Below are 16,182 nucleotides of genomic sequence, written 5' to 3'. Positions count from 1 at the left end.
ATAATAGCTACATTGCTCAGATAACTGTGGCAACCTCTCTATCCAGCGACTGAGCTAACACCATATCATAATACCTCCCCCCCCTGTGGAAAAGTTCCTCATGTGTGCCCTCCTCAGTCACTTGGCCTCTGTGTAGCACAAAGATGCGGTCGCAGCGCTGTATAGTTGAAAGGCGATGAGCAACGGCAATAGTGGTTCGGCCAGGCTTCTCTCGCGCGACCGCCTCGATGGCAGCCTGCACCAGCGCCTCGTTGGCAGTGTCCAAGGCGCTGGTGGCTTTGTCAAACAGCAACACCTCTGGCTCGCGGATAAGCGCACGGGCGATTGCGAGACGCTGACGCTGGCCTCCGGAGAGAGCGATACCGTGGTTTCCGACGTCGGTTCCGTACACTTCGGGCAAGCTGCTGATAAAGTCGTGCATGTTGGCCGAGCAGCACGCGCGCTCCACGCGCTCGTCTGCATCGGGCGCCGCCGCTTCCTCATCCGAAAGACCAACGAGAATGTTGTCACGAATGCTGCCCTGAAAAAGCGCCGTTTCTTGCGACACAAGGCCGATGCGAGAGCGGTGGAACTGCACGTCCAGGTCTCGGAGGGGAGTGCCCTCAACGAGGAGCTGTCCTGAGTTGATGTCGTAAAATCGCTCAAGAAGGGCAACCATGATGCTTTTGCCACAGCCCGAAGCGCCTACGATGCCAACGGACTGGCCCCTTAGGATCTTGAGATTAAGACCGTGTAGTACGGAGCGAGTGGGTCGGCTGGGGTAGGCGAAGGTCACGTCGCGGAACTCAATGGCCGCCGGACTGTTCTTGCTCGCCGGCAGTTCCTTAAGGCCCGAGGAGGTGTTAATGGGAGGCTGCGATGTGCGCAAGTCAATGATGTGGTTTGCCGCCGAGTGTGCTCTCGAAACGTCTGTTCCAAAGGAGTCAGTATTCCTAGTCTCTCTCCCTGCCTTATAAATGCTACTTGGGATTTGTGCGTTTGGTGAAGCAACTTACTGGATGAAAAGCCGAATAGAACACCCCCCGACTGCGACCCCATAAGCACCGCCATGAAGACAATGAAGAACGTTCGCATATCGTAGCGACCCTCAGACAACAGCTTCCCGCCATACCAGAAGGCCAGGCCCGTCACGGCCATGTTAATACTTTCAGCGAATGCATGAACGACCATAGTGATCATCTTGCTGCGCAGCTCCCGGCTGGCACACTCATCAAGACGAGCCTTAAAGCCGTTCAGAATTTTATTCTCCAACGTCAAGCTGGACACGGGACGAATGGCTCCGACAGCCTCAGCCGCGAACCGAGCGCTTTCCAGATGCGTCTGGGTCACGCGGTCCTCGTTGGCCATCTCGAGCCGCAGACGGAAGAAGCCGGCACCCAAAAGCGTCGGCATGCCGCCCGCAATGACGACTAGGCCCAGGCGCCATCCCATGGCGACTACCAGAACGAAGCACGAGATGATGTCAACAAAGATGACGATGATGAGAGCGAGGTTGGTGGACAGCAAGTTCTGAAGCCTCTGGGGATGCAGCGAGAGCCGACTGGCCATCTCGGACGCACCGTGGCCGTGGTGTCAAAGAATGCAATATCCTGCCGCAGCATGGCATCAAAGTATCCCCGGCGGTAGAAGCGCGTGGTGTGGAACGATGCCACAGTCCAGAAGAACCCGACGCCGAGGTAGCACACAAAGACACCTAGGTTGAAGACGAAGTACATCAGTGCCCAGAAGTTACCGCGCTCTACTAAGTAGTTACCAGGAGGAAGTTGCAGTGCCGGAAGACTGGATCCGAAGAGGACGGCCTGCGCGGGGAAGAGACCACCGCCAGCTGCCGAGGAAATGATGCCAGAGAACCAGATTGGCCAGATATGCCAGTGCTCCTTCCAAACGATAATTTTGAGGCACTGCACGATGGAAAGCTTCCGAAAACCGTCCATGTCTTTAGCTTTGGTCTCGCGTTCATTCTCTGTTGGGTCTGCGGCCTCGTGGGATTGCTTGGTTGCAGACTTGGACAAGACTGCCGGTTCCTCCTCCATGCTTCCGACTGAGCTATTATCTCCACATGGAACTTCTGAGGACGCATATGTCTCAAGACGCCCTTGTGCGGCTGTTGCTTCTCCCGTATTGAGCGTCTGAGCATTGACGAGTTGGTAACACGCTCCTCCTTGATCAAGCAGCTGCTGATGGGTGCCCTGCTCTACAACCTCGCCCCGACTAAGCACGACGATCTTGTCGGCCTTCTGGACTGTTGGAAGTTTATGCGCAATTATGATTGTAGTCCGTTGTCTAGAGAAATTGTCGAGGGAATCCTGCACTTTCCTCTCAGCCGTAGGATCCAAGGCTGAGGTAGCTTCGTCAAGAAGCAGGATCTGCGGGTTGGCGATAACACTCCTGGCAATTGCAACACGCTGCTTTTGACCTCCACTCAACAAGGCGCCGCGTTCTCCGACCCTGGTGTCATACTTTTGTGGCAGCTCTTGGATGAACTCATCCGCAAACGCCTGGATGCAGGCTTGTCGGACGAGCTCTCTCTTCCCAGGCTCGGGGAGGTCGTTCATAGCAGATCCGTATAATCCGTGGACTACGTTGTTGTAAATTGTGTTGCTAAAGAGCACTGGCTCTTGCTGGACGAGACCGATTCTCCCACGCAGCCATCGGAGGTCTAGGTCAGTAATGTTATGACCGTCCACGTGAATGGATCCGCTGCTCGGGTTGAACACCGTTCGGCCAGTCCGACAATGGTACTCTTTCCTGACCCCGACGCGACCACCAGCGCCGTGGTCTTACCAGCCTTGAAGGCGAGGCTAACGTCGCGCAAAACTTGCACAGAGGGCCGTGAGGGATAGGCAAAGCTGACGTTGCGTAGCTCAACCAGACCTTCACACTTGTCGGGCCGCTCGCCCCTATCTGCTAGGGGATCGATCTCAGACTTGCGATCAACTACCTTGAACATGCCCTGAGCAGCAGCTGAAGCCTTGGCGAAGTCACCGAACCCTGGGGCCACGTTGAAAGCAGCATTTGTACCCAAAAGGACCGCGAGCAGCACCGAGATGATTTGCCCACCGCCACCGATCTCGCCGTTATTAAGCAGCTTTACACCATAGAACCAGGCAAGCGAGTAGGCACAGTAGATTGTGAAGAACTCCACACTCCACTGGACACCGATGACGGGACCCTTGCGGAAGCCGAGCCTCTGCGCAGCGGCCAGGTAGTCGTCGTACTTGCGGCTCAGCTTAGCACTGGCATTGTAAGCCGTCACGATGCGGGTCGGACCCAGAGCCTCCTCTACCAGACCACCGGCACGGTTGTATATCTCCAGGATCCTTGCCTTAATCTTGGCGTCTGATGATGTATTCTGGTTAGCGGCGAGAATCCTGTGCAGGGGAGCAAGGCCCACTTACCAAGGCCGAAGGTGATTTGAACCCGATGAAGAGAACGGGCAGCGAAGTAGCCGTAACAAGGGTGAGCTTCCACTGTCGCGTAAAAGCGACCAGGAAGGCAGCAACGAACATGGACATGTCTGGATCAGACTGCCGACCTTTTCGGTACTGCCAATTTCCACCATGTCGGCGCTGTTGGAGATGGTGGACGCGACGGTGCCAAGCGCGCAATAGTCGATGAAGGAAACTCCTGCCTGATTATCGATCGGATGAAGTCGAAGCGGAATGCCCTTGTCACGCGAATCCCCACCAGACCGAAGCACGTGGAATGCACGTATACGAGAAAGAAGCGACCGATGAAGAGATAGAGCAGCCAAAGGGCGTTCTTTGACATGTTACGGCAGGGGTCCTGTCCCGAAATACTACCTTTTTCGTAATTGTTGAACTGATTCACCGTAGAGCCAAACACCACCGTCATTAGTGGAGGCTGAACACCGGAGGCAATAGCAGCAACCAGGCCAATGAGCCGGAGGGCGTGATCAAGCGATGTCGAGTAAGACCAATGCACGCGGGAGAAGAAGCGGAGCGACGCGGGCTTCTTCTCCTCGCTATTTGAGGCTTAGCCATCGTCAGTTTGGTCGCTGTCGCTTATTTTATTGTCGACCTGGCCTGATGCGCTGTTTCTGGAGTTGACGGCGGTGTCTGTCTTGACAAGCGTGGCAGGGGGGACCGACTTCTCTCCGATGTCTGCCATCTAGGACGTGGACGTGCCAGTGCGTGCTGCCGTTCTCGTCGCCGACGGTTATCCTCTAAACAAAATCGAGGACTTTTCGTCGAATAAGGTGGGTGAGTAGTGACCCAGTCGCCGGCAAAGAAATCCCACCACAGCCGTATGTATGTATGCACGTGGCGAGGAAATAGATGGGAAAAGAAGTTGCGAGGCGCCTCTTGGAACCAGGTTTCTTGGACACTTGAAAAGCCACAAGGCAGCCTAGTTATCAGTTCGACGATATGCATCACCGGAAAAGGTATAACAGACCACAAAATAAATGTACCAAGGGAAAATCTTTCGGTGGATAATGAGCGCAGATACCCGCCCAGTCAGGCCATTCTCGATATATTTATCAGTGAGTTCAATGAATGTGGCGCCTGCGGAAACAAAGACTTTGTTGAATCAACACTTCGTGTCAGCAAAGGATCACCATCTGCCCCAAAACTTTCTCCGCCGACATCTCGCAGGATCTTTAGGAGCATTTCGATCAGCTTGATTTCAATCACTGGAAGGTGTTTTATTCGTCGGCATTCAAGTCGGTCAAACAGGTCAGAGTAGTCACAGTTGATCGCTGGAAATCTGGGATATCGGCATAGGGGCTGAGAACATCAAAGCGAAAACTGGCCGGCGCTGAGCTACACCGCTATGTGACGGAAAAGCCAGAAAGTCTTGACTTGGAACTTCATAGATGGAAATTTCAGGATGGTTGCTCAAGGAGTAATCCAGGTTGAATTGAGCGTTTCAGAACAATCGCACATAACAGCAAACACGAAAAGATGAGAAGATGCGGGGACCTTTATCAGCGCAAGTTGATCAGCCGTAGCTGAAAGTCCGGCAGAAATTGCCTCTGTACGCTTCGAGAAGCAAGTTTGAGAGCGTGCAGGAGCAGTTAATCGTGCAGGAAAAGCGGGCTGCTCTGGATCCCGGCATCTTTGCACTCAATCTGAGAACAGCGCTAACAATATGCATAGATTAATCTTTCTCTTTCAACCCCACCAAAGCTCGTTTACCGGACGGAATAATTACAATGTCACTCTCAAAATGACGTTTGAGAACATTCTTCTGCGGAGCCACAGGCTCCAGGCGTTTGGAGACCGCTAGAACGGCCATCCTAGAAATAGTTCCGAATATACCTTTCTCGTTTAAATCTGTTCGTCCCAACATCATGTGCTAGATCCCGCAGGCTCTCAGGGGTTCTTCACCAAGGGGTATCAAGTTTGTTCATATAAGGTTGCTCGACTCTTTCTTGTTACCTTTCTTCGCCTTGTGCATCGCAAGGAGACGAAACAACTTTTGCCTTGCAACCTTCTTGATATTTATTTGAGCTTCAACCGGCCATTATGAAGGGAGTCAACACAGCCGTCGGAGGCGTCCTTGCGACACTCATTGGTCTGACACAGGCCAACTCTGATATCGTTTCCCTCTTCACCAATGGCGCAGCGTACATCCAAGAGGCTAGCGCAACTCTCGTTCTTCCCAAGCTTCCTAGCACTGTCTCGGGAGATGTTGCCATTTGGAGTGCCATCATGATGGAGAATGAGGCATCCTTCCTGCAAGGCGTAACGTCAAACTCTCCTAGTGGGTAAGAGGGACCTAATCAAACACCTATCGCCTGATGGCACATGCCTGACTGACCTCAAAGATCATACTGTAACGACGGAGGAAAGAGTTGGTGCAACTTCGCGTATACTCTGGTTGGTAAGTGACTCGACCGATTTCAATCTGGATTGAACTCTCAAAAGACGCGATCTGACATGGTACTACAACTTTATAGGCTCAAACCCCACGGTTGGTGACCCTGTCACTGCTTCTCCTGGATCCACAGTCAGGACTCACTGTGAGATAACTCAGCTCATATTTGGGTATTACTGTGACTAAAGATAATGGCAGACAAGCTGAACTCGGCGACAAGCCTCTGGGACCAAGATGTCTACATAGACAACAAGCTTGCCTCATCTGTATCGACCAGTAAGTTGATTGGCATCGGCAAATTATCGCTTGTCAAATCTGATCAGACGCTGATAAATTGTGCGTAGGCAAAGGACAGAAAGGGAACATCTTTTACATTTCTATTGAATGCGCGTCTGGCGGCTGCGCTGAGCACCCCGCCCACAGTACGTTAAACCAGTCTTCAACGAGGGTATTGACAACTGACAATGAGGTAGGCTGGGAAGATGTCTCCATTGTGCTTAGCCAGGCTGATCAAAGCTTCGGTCACACCGGAGGCTGGGAACATGGTGCTACTGGCGGCGACATGTCCACACCCGATGGTGGTAAGACTTGGAACTTTAGTACTCTCAACATTCCGGTACAGAAGGCCGAGTAATTGTTGTATGTCCAGCGCGCTGTTATTGGTGACTTTCTGCCTTGTATAAACATATGCCTTGTATAAACATATGCCTTGTATAAACATATTCATTTCCACACGAGGAAGTTGTAAATACATCACTGTCGTACGTAAGATAACCTTGCAACGCCACATATTGACAAAGCTTCCATTTTCAATCAGCCAGTAATCTATCTTAGTCTCAAGCAAACCAGGGAAAGCAAACTTTACTGGTCATTTGACAAGCAATGCCTTCTTAATATTTTCCAAATTATTAACCAAAAGCCCCGGCACTGAGAATCCAGTCTCTCGATTCTCCTTCCAAAGTTCCTCCCACTTCAGACCCGCTATTCGGCTCGTAACTTGTCCACCATTGACAGACGCCAGCTCTTTGCCAGACATCTAAATTCTCCGAGACCCCGGACTGGCCACTGAAGGGAACGAGTAAGAGACCTACTGGCATGCTCGAGCTTTTCGTAGATGCTTGCTTTTCTGCGAGGCCTAAAAGTAAGACGACTGCGTGTGGGTGATGTTGACTGAACGCAATGGCTTCTTTACGGGCAAGGTCAGGCCCATGAACGGCAGTCCAATGTTCCGCGCCATCGAGGTCGATGATTCCGCCTCCCCATCCTTTGTCGCTGTCCCAAATTTCAACCAACTTGCTGAACTTGCAAGTTTTGCCGCTGAAGTGGCCCCAGTTCACGCCATTAAGAGTAATAGTCGAGAGCTGAGCCTTTACCAACATGCCCTCAAAGACTGACTTGCCCTCACTATAGGTTTGATTGACAAGATGGAGGCGCCTTGTAGGTTGAGAATCTTGAGAGATTCGCCAACCCTTCCCAACTTGCGGAAGATTCTCAAACACATGCATCTGGCTCATGATAGGCTCTTGAGCAAGTAGCTCTCGCCCAAGCTCGTCCTCCAGCTCTTGGAGGGAGGGGTCACCGTTGGGGTCATAACCCGGCCTCGCCTTTCCCAGCCGGAAGTTGAAGACCTGCATGATTCCATAGACGCGGTCCTTTTCGCGACTTGTCGTCCTGTGGCGGGCAGCCCCAAGAAGAGTAATCGGGAGAGTTGATCGGAGGCCGATCATGCCGCTGCGTTCGATCGAACTCTTCAGTAGTATCAGGTATTTGTCGTTTGGTTCGATGGTTTGTGGCTTCTTCTCATGCGACGTCACTATGGTCATCACGTGGTCGCAGTAGTCGATGAAGTAGCTCAGCAACATCGGATCTTTGGCGGGGTTATCGATGTCGGACTGGCTTAGAAGCTCTCCCTGTCTGGTAATGAATATGGCCTGGGGACAGAGATATGCTTCTTGCAACGTCCAGAGAGACGAGAACCATGGATCTAGACTGAGCTGTTCGATCTCTCGTCTTTTGATGTCTAAGCGACGTCGGACCTTATCGAGGCCGTTCTTTGCCTCAGCTCTTGTTGGCGTGGCCTGCTCCAGGTGTCGTTCCGCTTGTGTCACGTAATCCTGGCGGGAAAGCTTTGTCAACCACGCAAAAGTCTGCGTGGCTCCCTTGAATATCTTCGCTTGGCGGCCAACTTCCATGGCCATCTCCGCTGAGTTACGAGTCTGGTAGATGCAAGCAACATCTAGCCAGATGTAGTTTATCGGGGAGAGTGGCTCTTTAGGGTTGTCGAAACCTACATGTACTCTTCATCAGCGCCAGCATTATGCAGAGCTGTTTCGTCAACCTGCACAAGTTCACTGCGCACCTTCGATCTCCATCGATAGCTTCAGAGCTGATCTCAACACATTCTCCATTTCGCCCATGGTAAAATGGTCTGGGTCTACTCGTGGCATTTCCCAGGCAACACCATGGACCGCCAGTCCTTTCACGTCTGGATGCGTCGCACCCTTCAATCGCCATCTGCCCCAAGTGTACGAGATAGCGATGTATCTGGGTTCGCGGTCCTTTCCGTAATAATTGCCAGGCTTCCATTGCACCGAAGTCATAGTAGGTAGGTGCAGTAGCCGGCGCGGCCAGGCGCAGTCATTGTCGAAATCCGACATGGCGGTCGGCAGCGTTGAGGATGATGGCTCGGTACATGTATTATGCACGGTGTGGGCTTCTCTGAAATATCTCTGCCTTCGTACCCCTCTTTGTAATACTTTGCTTTTCGCCTCGACTAGACGCATGGTGGTCCGCAAGACCCTTGGTTGTGGCGGACGCCTGTAATACCGACCACAGGTTTTGATTGGTAGAATTCTTTCAGCTGAGTGCAACACGTGTCTAATAAATAATCTCTCCGTGTGCGACCTCATTTCATTTCTATCACCCTATTCGATCAACTGCTAGATAGCGTCGGTATATAGATACCAACTTTAATAGGGGGAATAGCACATAATCTGATAATACGGCCTTATTTCCCTTATATCCGCCTAGGTGTGAATAATCTCGAAATGGAGAAAGATTAGAGAAAGGTTGGAGACGGGTGTAGTGCCGATGGACGTGGCGACGGAGATGGGATAGCCGTTCATGTTTCCAACGTTTCAAGATCGAACATTAATCGGTACTTCATGGAGTAAGATAAGCTACTTGTTGGAAACGCCTGGTTCACTTTCGAAAGAAAGAGGTCGCCATGAGTATGGGAAGAAATCGAGTTGTTGAACAAAAGTGTTGACTCCAGTGAGGACCTGGTTTTGCAAAGCTAATTGCACCTTACTCATAGTGATTCTTGACTTCGAGCCCCTTGTACTGGAACGATGTTCCTTCGCGTTTATCAAGCACCTTCTTGTGGTGCACGTCTTTCACTCTTGCCCGCACGTACTCGGTCCCAGACGGAACTGGTCTGCTCAAGTCCCTGTCTTCATCTCTGATCAGACTAAGCCGATCTAGAAGAGGAGATGGCAACGTCCTCATTGGCGCATGATCACCCGGACGGCTGAAGTACAGAAGTCCCAGCCGGGGAATGTCAATCTGATCCTTGGGTGGCTTTACTACACGATGAATAGTTGACTTGATGAATCCTTCTCATAGTTAGTGACGACCTCTAAACGTCGGAAGATCTAGAACAATGTATACCGTTTGTGAGGAAAGTCAAGGTATCTGCAGCATTGCATGTAATGCCGCCCTCGACGGGCTTGACATACTTCCAGTCTCCCTCTGGCGTCCTGATTTGCAGTCCCGCAACATGCTGAGAAAAGAGTAGAGTTAAGCTGCCGAAGTCTGTATGTCCGCCGGTCGAAAAGGCTTGCGCCTTGTCCCAGTCCTCTTCAGTCCGAACATTGTAGATCATGTACCGTAAATGATCATCCGATACTTGGTCATAGTCATGCGCATCAGCGAGATAATTTTCTGGGAGCTCCAAGATGATGGCGATGAGAACAAAGAGCTTTCGCGCCACTTCCCAAACGTCACGGTGGAAGTCTCGAATCTCATCCCAGTTCTCTTCAATGACCCGATGACGGCCGACATTCTTCCAAGCTGGGATGTCCTTGTGGATGTTGAGCTACTCCTTTATCAGTATCTGTCACTGTGACTTGCAACACGATCTTACCATTTCGATGTTCTCCTTCACCCCTGTGTCTCCAAGCCACCTCTCATTTTCCCTGTATCCGAAGTACTCTCCTTCCGCAAAATTGCAAGGGTAAGTCCTCTTTTCCTCCAATGGCTCTCTGAAAAAGGTGTTTCCGATACTAAACTGGCGTAGCACTCGCCCATCATCGATGCCGGTGCCCGTCACGACCCAGAACCCAACTCGTGAGATGGCATCGTAGAGTTGCTTCGCCAGTTCCTGCTTGCCACCTGGCTCGTCGAACCGCGAAAGATCAATTGTGGTTAAAGGTGCCCAGTCCAAATCTTCTTGTGTTGGCTGTGGTCGAGACCAAGGCTTGACAAGCAGCTTGTTGTCGTCAAAAGGCGGCGGCGAGACTGCGGATGGAGCCATGGTGGTTTGCTTTTGTCAAAGAAACGAGATTGAGAAGAATATTGAACAGGACGATTGTTGGACCCGTTTCAATTGTTCCCAGCGTCTTATAATATGACTCCATCTCAACGTCTCAAGCTTGTAGCTCAATCGCTTGCTGATGCCCACGCGGGGTCGGCAGCACGATCGGCCATTGCGTGCTTGGGAACCACAAGAACGTGCTCACTATCACCGGCCAACGATAGTACCAGACACTCGCCGCTACGACATCAGACTATCATCCCCCACACGACTTCAATCAAGACGTGCTCGAATGCTGCAAAGCAAGACGGGGTAATGTTACCCGGAAGTCGGGCATAGTCCGAGGAATGTTGTTGGCGGGGTCAACATCAAGGGCCAGATTTGAAGGATGCCAGGCCTGTCTGTTTGAAAGGCGATTGGGGGAACATAAAAATCGCCATCATCGTTATCATGTCGTGACCAGTGCAAGGTTGAAAACATGATGGTAATTGTCCGGCATCGGGCGTTGGTGGTTTGGTGGTGTATAATTCTCAGGACTAAGATTGGGAATTAAGCAAAAAAGCACTTCTATTAATTTACAGGAGAGATGTCAGCCTCTTTTTGATTATTGTTGGTTGTTTCCTTGCATCAGCTTTCGGTGCCTCGAGACGACGTCTAAAATGGTGACACCAAGAGAGCCGGTCAACGCATTGGCCTACGTTGCCGAACACGTACAGACTTATCCTGAAAAGACGGCACAGACAGAGAGCAGAGATGTGTCCGATATCGAAACCCACCCAAGAAGTGACCGTCCCGAGTTCGAGAAGAAGCTCCTAAGGAAGATTGACCTCTGGCTCGTGGGCTTCTACTCCCTCGTCTACGTCTTTCGAGTCATCGACAGCGCGAACTACTCCAACGCCGCCATCATCAACCTCGAAGCCGGCACCGGCATCAAGAAGCAGCTCGGCCTCAGCCCATCACAGTGGGCCTGGACGCTTTCCATCTTCTCATACAGCTACCTCATCTTTGAGCCGACCAACACGATTCTGCTGAAGCTGTTCAGGCCCTCAAGATGGATGTTCATCCTGATTATGGCGTGGGGTGTGTCTGCGTGCTGCTCCGCCGCGGCGACAAACTTTTCGGGCATGATGTGTGTTCGCTTCGCGATCGGCATGGCTGAGGCTGGCTTCTTCCCGTCAGTGTTGTATCACTACGCGTTCTGGTATAAACCGGAAGAGATGCCACAGCGTATTGCCTTCTTCTACTCCGTGGGCCAGGTCTCTAGTGCGTTGTCTGGGTTGCTAGCATACGCCATCTCGTACATGGATCAGCTTGGCGGCGTGTCCGGGTGGCGGTGGCTATTCATTCTCGAAGGACTGCCTGCTATCTTCCTGGCATTCTTCGCCTTTTGGCTGCCTGACTATCCAGAATCAGCCAAGATGTTGAACAAAGAGGAGCGGCTATACATGAAGCAGAGACTAGCCAAGTCTGTGCCAAAGGGAGAAGCGCATTGGGACTTCAAGTCTCTCAAATTCATGGCCCGGGATCCGACGCTCTACACTTTCAGTTTGTACTGGATCTGCCATGGTATCGGAGGCTTTGGAGTTGGGTTTGCCTTGCCGACTGTTATCTACCAGCTGGGTTTCACTACCACGGCATACTCCCAGTTGATGAACATTGTAAGCACAGGTCAGAGCTGGGATGTCTCGAGGACCTTTCACTGATAACACATAGCCTCCGTATGTGTCGGCTTTCTTGCTCTTAAATACGTTGGGTTTTATGCTTCAAAGGAAGTGGATCAGGCCATGGGTAACAGCCGTAGGAAGTAAGGTGTCCGGGAGACATTTCAGGCTGAGCACAGAGCTAACGGGCACAGTTGAATCAACAATCATCGTATGCTACATCATTCTCCTGTTCGTCGAAAACCCAGTGGTGCGCTACATCTGCCTGATCGTGTCTGTAGCCTGTGCCGGTTGTGCATACCCGGTAATTTGGCCGGAGCGCATCAGGGCACTTGAAGGAACTGTGGCATCTGGTATCGGGATTGGCCTGACAAATGCATGCGCTCAGTTCGGGTAGGTCCAACTAATTTCCTCATCATCCGGCCTTCCGCTGATCCTTTTGCACAGTGGTATTGTCGGTCCCCATGTCTTCAGTACGGTGTTTGGCTCTCGATATCGGATCTCGTATGCGGTCAACCTGTCAGTGCTTGTGGTTGGAATCTGCACGATCCTTACTACTTGGCTAGTCGTTGTCAGGAAAGACAGGAAGCGCCTAGCACGAGGTCGACAACTAGCGCTGCACTCAACGTAATCAACTTAATTCTGGTTTCAAAGTTGAGTTGGCCGAGGTCGAATTCCTCAAAGTTGACTGAGCTGATTGTTGGAGTTGCGTTGAGACCACGGTGAGCTGAATGGAGCCTTTCTCACGGCAAATTCTCTGGTAGTCTGGTATTGTCGATGGCAGTCCGCCCTGTCTCGGTCGTTGTCGGGAGAATGCCATATGGCCGTTCGAAGGAGGCTCTTTCGGATTCTTGGCAATGATGCAAAGGACCCAGGGATACGGGACAAGGGGAGGAGCCTTGGCCTATTAGCATGATATATGGGATCAGAACCCAACCATCAAAGATCGAAAACGGAAAAAGCTCCTTTGCTGAATAGCCAGTCAGAGGCAACTAAATAACAGAATTCAAAAGGAAACAGTCCACTTTCAGGGATATTCATTTGGTGTGGCTTCCGGAAAGATCTTCAATACGATGGTGATGCGCCAAGTTTTTATGTGAGGACCTTGATGGCCCGGCCCGCCTCTTCGCGCCTGGCAAAACGCGGACCGGACATGGGTGCGGCATTACGAGCTCAGTGCTCCTAACAGGGCCCAGTCACTCCTTTGAATGGGCCATCTAGGACTTCGAGGTCACCCTTGGTAGACCAATTGACGGTCAACAGAACAAGAGACGTTTAGCATATGCCCAGTTAAAAGGGAAGGGGGGGGGGGGGGGGTGCACGTTGTGATAGTCTCCCGAATAACCTGACTTGCGTAGTGTCTTGGCGAATTGGCCCGGCTGAATTGTGTTGCAAACACCGGAACAACCGACCAACATCTTGGGAGGATCAATCAATTTTCGTAATTGCATTCTCTCTTGCCAAGAGCTGCTAAAAGATACCTTGATGCTCTTTCCGGAACTGGGGTTCGGGCAGTACGTCTTGGCGGTTGATAGTTATAGCTTATTCCCTCGAATACAACACCATCTTTATAAATCTTTCATCTTCACGCCTCTGCCCGCATATAATCGTTGCTTATCTCCAAATCTTCGTCCTCGTTCCCCCAAAGCCACACCGCGATTCTCCAGAACGTCACCCGAGATCCATCAACATGAAGGCCTCTCAGATCATGTCCATGCTCGGCTTTGCCGTCTTCACCCTGGCCCAAAGCGAGAGCCTGGCTCCTTCACCCACGGAGAGCGTGGGATGTGAGCCTCACGGTGACCACTGGTAAGCTTGGATCTCTTCGAATATGCCCAAACCCGCTTGCCTTCTGTGACCGAGACGTGAAAGATGGAGCCACTTTGAGAATCATTGGATCATTCTGACAATCAACTTTAGGCACTGCGAGGGCGCTCGCGCCACCACTGCCGCAGCAGCCAGCGGAACCACTCTCGTCACCAGCGTTGCCGCTGCGACCACAACCGCCACCGAGGACCACGACCACGATGATGACGACCACTCTTCCGGCACCGGCAGCCTTGCTCCCTCCCCCACTGAGTCTGTCGGCTGCGAGCCTCACGGTGACCACTGGTGAGTAACAAACACAGTCCATTTCACATCGCTTCAAATGATCTAAACACCAGATAGGCATTGCGACGCCGCTGCCACCGCCGTCTCCGGCACGGCTTCTGCCTCTGGCACGGGATCCGCTGCCGTCACCACCACCGCTGCGGCTACCACTGGAGCCGCTGGTACTACTGCGGCTGGCAGCGCTACTCCCAGCTCTACTGCCGTTCCCGCCGGAGCTGCTCGTGCTGGCTTCGGCGCTGCTGCCATTGCTGCCGCCCTCATGGCCCTGTAAAACAAAGATGATACAACGACGGAATAATGGGCCTTGACTCGAGGCATTTTACGGATACACGAATTGGGATTCATGAAAGGAAACATGTGGTATTTCTTGATTTAGCAGATCAATAGTCAAGAATGACGATAAACCTGCTAAACCGAGGCGCTTTGCCTCCTTTCATCCACCTCGAGAATGGAGGCGGATTAATTGTAGCATTAGAAGCAGAATTCACCGAATTAGGCTTTACGTTTTTGTGCCCCCTTGTCAGAATGATGTTTGACCAGCTTGAATCATATTGCTTATACACTTGCTCTGATGCTGACCCTTCATTGCACTTGCTGCATCAAGGAAGATCAGACACGGACTCAAAGACAGACCCGACAGGCTGGTTTGAGGCTAGACAGCGGGAAGTCAAAACTCAGCAACCATGCGCGAACCAGCGGCATACTGCTAGCTGCTTCCAGTTACTTACGTCGCCGTTGATCTTCAGCCGTGGCTCCATGCAACGATGTATGAGTTCAATGTTCCGGTAGGTGACTTCACTGATGGTGTAGCGGACTACATCCCGAAATGGCAACGGCCTTCTCACGCAGCCATGATTGCGACCTCGGGGCCTGATTTCACTAGGGCGGTATTGGTAGCCACAAGAGTCTCACCCAGCGTCAATCGACTCTCACTGGAAGGAGCACCATGTGTCATGCAGATATTCTCACGCTGCCAACACGTGAGATCGGCCGAGGAAGGGCTCAAAAGTGCCTGCCGACAGGGACTCTTCTACCCAGCGAAGAATCGAATACGATCCTTCAGGCCTGCAGTAAGGCAATCTTGGCGTTGGTTTCTAGCAGTCAGTTTTGAGGAGCTGAAGTCGAGGAGTTCTGAGAATCCTGAGCTAGAGCAGAAAACCTCCAAAAGGCCTCATCTCGATAGGGGTTGGTCGACCGGTCTACTTTATAGAAGCCTTGGCATGCAGGCGTCGCCACTTATAACCATCAAGGTTGGAGGGGAAGCTGAACAGTCAGGTAGGAGCCTTTGCGTGGATGAGTGAGGTAAGTCGAGTGAGAGAGTGAGTGAGTGAGTGAGTCTGGTGAGTGTGAGGCAAAGGAGGGACGTTGTGAAAGGCCATCAAGGTTCTTATTTTGACGTGCATGTGGAGGGCATGTGGGCGGTACGTACCGGTCAAAAAGAGGCAAGTGGATCCGACGTTGAGCCACCGTGCCACCCCAGCTGCTCTGCCCGTGCCCAATCAGGGCGGGTCCTCAGAGACAATAGCAGCCTTAGCAGGAAACAACCACTGGACATCGTGACTTCCTGTCTTGGCTTCTCCATCAGCGTCGCTTCCCATCTCGCCAGCTGCTGCCTTCCCTTCTTGCCCATGGCTGGCCATCCGGGTGCTCAGCCTTGGCGATGGGTCTCTCAGCCTTGGCAAACAGACCGCGTCGTCTTATGCTTTTTTTTTATGTCCCTTTTGGTTTCCCGCTTTTCTCCCGACAAACACCATCGGTCCACTCACTTTTAACGACAGGGGCCTGTGATGCCCACGTTTCCATGGCTCCCTCGGGCTGCGGACGCCATATCAATCTGATCGCCCGTCTGAAAATGGACAGTCCTGTGGAAGTGGGCTGAGAAAATGCCCTAAATTGCCTCGGTCGTCATTGGCGCGCAGTCCTCCGTCCAGCAATGATGCCCTCGGGGAAGAAGAGTTCCCAAAGTCATCCGACGAGCACAAGGTCAGCCGCCGCGACCGAGGGCCAAGACAATGAAAGACAAGCTTGGGTCGT

General features: G+C 52.0%; 6 protein-coding genes across 6 annotated transcripts; 3 read left to right on the top strand and 3 right to left on the bottom strand.

Annotated features, from left to right (window-relative positions):
• Positions 1-16: 16 nt before the first annotated feature.
• On the bottom strand, positions 17-3,515 carry BDP55DRAFT_727302 (P-loop containing nucleoside triphosphate hydrolase protein; the record flags this gene model as incomplete). Its single annotated transcript, XM_060579284.1, has 5 exons — positions 17-909; positions 996-1,518; positions 1,560-2,659; positions 2,785-3,325; positions 3,399-3,515. 5 exons carry the CDS (start codon positions 3,513-3,515, stop codon positions 17-19), a joined length of 3,174 nt encoding a protein of 1,057 aa, XP_060431044.1.
• A 1,913-nt stretch (positions 3,516-5,428) lies between these two features.
• On the top strand, positions 5,429-6,475 carry BDP55DRAFT_740589 (uncharacterized protein; the record flags this gene model as incomplete). Its single annotated transcript, XM_060580420.1, has 6 exons — positions 5,429-5,731; positions 5,792-5,847; positions 5,924-5,986; positions 6,040-6,117; positions 6,186-6,263; positions 6,315-6,475. The coding sequence occupies exons 1-6, from the start codon at positions 5,490-5,492 to the stop codon at positions 6,473-6,475; spliced, it is 678 nt and encodes a 225-aa protein (XP_060431043.1). The 5' UTR covers positions 5,429-5,489.
• Positions 6,476-6,479: 4 nt separating this feature from the next.
• Positions 6,480-8,585, bottom strand: BDP55DRAFT_659878 (uncharacterized protein). Its single transcript, XM_060574570.1, is given in 3 exon segments — positions 6,480-6,524; positions 6,542-8,128; positions 8,201-8,585. The coding sequence occupies 2 exon segments, from the start codon at positions 8,496-8,498 to the stop codon at positions 6,750-6,752; spliced, it is 1,677 nt and encodes a 558-aa protein (XP_060431042.1). The 5' UTR covers positions 8,499-8,585; the 3' UTR covers positions 6,480-6,524; positions 6,542-6,749.
• A 156-nt stretch (positions 8,586-8,741) lies between these two features.
• Positions 8,742-9,658, bottom strand: BDP55DRAFT_659876 (uncharacterized protein). The gene is made up of 2 exons (XM_060574569.1): positions 9,511-9,658; positions 8,742-9,455 (listed from the first exon to the last, which is right to left on the bottom strand). Exon 2 carries the CDS (start codon positions 9,346-9,348, stop codon positions 9,148-9,150), a length of 201 nt encoding a protein of 66 aa, XP_060431041.1. The 5' UTR covers positions 9,349-9,455; positions 9,511-9,658; the 3' UTR covers positions 8,742-9,147.
• A 231-nt stretch (positions 9,659-9,889) lies between these two features.
• BDP55DRAFT_692857 (retrograde regulation protein 2) lies at positions 9,890-12,667 on the top strand (the record flags this gene model as incomplete). Its single annotated transcript, XM_060577166.1, has 5 exons — positions 9,890-9,951; positions 11,160-12,033; positions 12,089-12,179; positions 12,231-12,429; positions 12,484-12,667. 5 exons carry the CDS (start codon positions 9,890-9,892, stop codon positions 12,665-12,667), a joined length of 1,410 nt encoding a protein of 469 aa, XP_060431040.1.
• A 750-nt stretch (positions 12,668-13,417) lies between these two features.
• On the top strand, positions 13,418-14,715 carry BDP55DRAFT_659869 (uncharacterized protein). The gene is made up of 3 exons (XM_060574568.1): positions 13,418-13,845; positions 13,957-14,148; positions 14,206-14,715. The coding sequence occupies exons 1-3, from the start codon at positions 13,727-13,729 to the stop codon at positions 14,417-14,419; spliced, it is 525 nt and encodes a 174-aa protein (XP_060431039.1). The 5' UTR covers positions 13,418-13,726; the 3' UTR covers positions 14,420-14,715.
• Positions 14,716-16,182: the final 1,467 nt, after the last annotated feature.

The sequence above is a fragment of the Colletotrichum godetiae genome (assembly GCF_030913485.1).
Source record: "Colletotrichum godetiae strain CBS 193.32 chromosome Unknown BDP55scaffold_15, whole genome shotgun sequence".
In the NCBI taxonomy this organism is placed as follows: domain Eukaryota; kingdom Fungi; phylum Ascomycota; class Sordariomycetes; order Glomerellales; family Glomerellaceae; genus Colletotrichum; species Colletotrichum godetiae.
This window is presented reverse-complemented; position numbering and strand designations above follow the sequence as displayed.

Bases quoted from the DNA above. Each gene is read 5' to 3' on its own strand.
- BDP55DRAFT_659869 (XM_060574568.1), top strand. From the start codon at position 13,727: ATGAAGGCCTCTCAGATCATGTCCATGCTCGGCTTTGCCGTCTTCACC. The intron at 13,846-13,956 runs GTAAGCTTGGAT...AATCAACTTTAG, and splicing joins GAGCCTCACGGTGACCACTG to GCACTGCGAGGGCGCTCGCG. The intron at 14,149-14,205 runs GTGAGTAACAAA...AACACCAGATAG, and splicing joins GAGCCTCACGGTGACCACTG to GCATTGCGACGCCGCTGCCA.
- BDP55DRAFT_659878 (XM_060574570.1), bottom strand. From the start codon at position 8,498: ATGTCGGATTTCGACAATGACTGCGCCTGGCCGCGCCGGCTACTGCAC. The intron at 8,129-8,200 runs GTGCGCAGTGAA...GAGTACATGTAG, and splicing joins GCTATCGATGGAGATCGAAG to GTTTCGACAACCCTAAAGAG.
- BDP55DRAFT_659876 (XM_060574569.1), bottom strand. From the start codon at position 9,348: ATGAGGACGTTGCCATCTCCTCTTCTAGATCGGCTTAGTCTGATCAGA.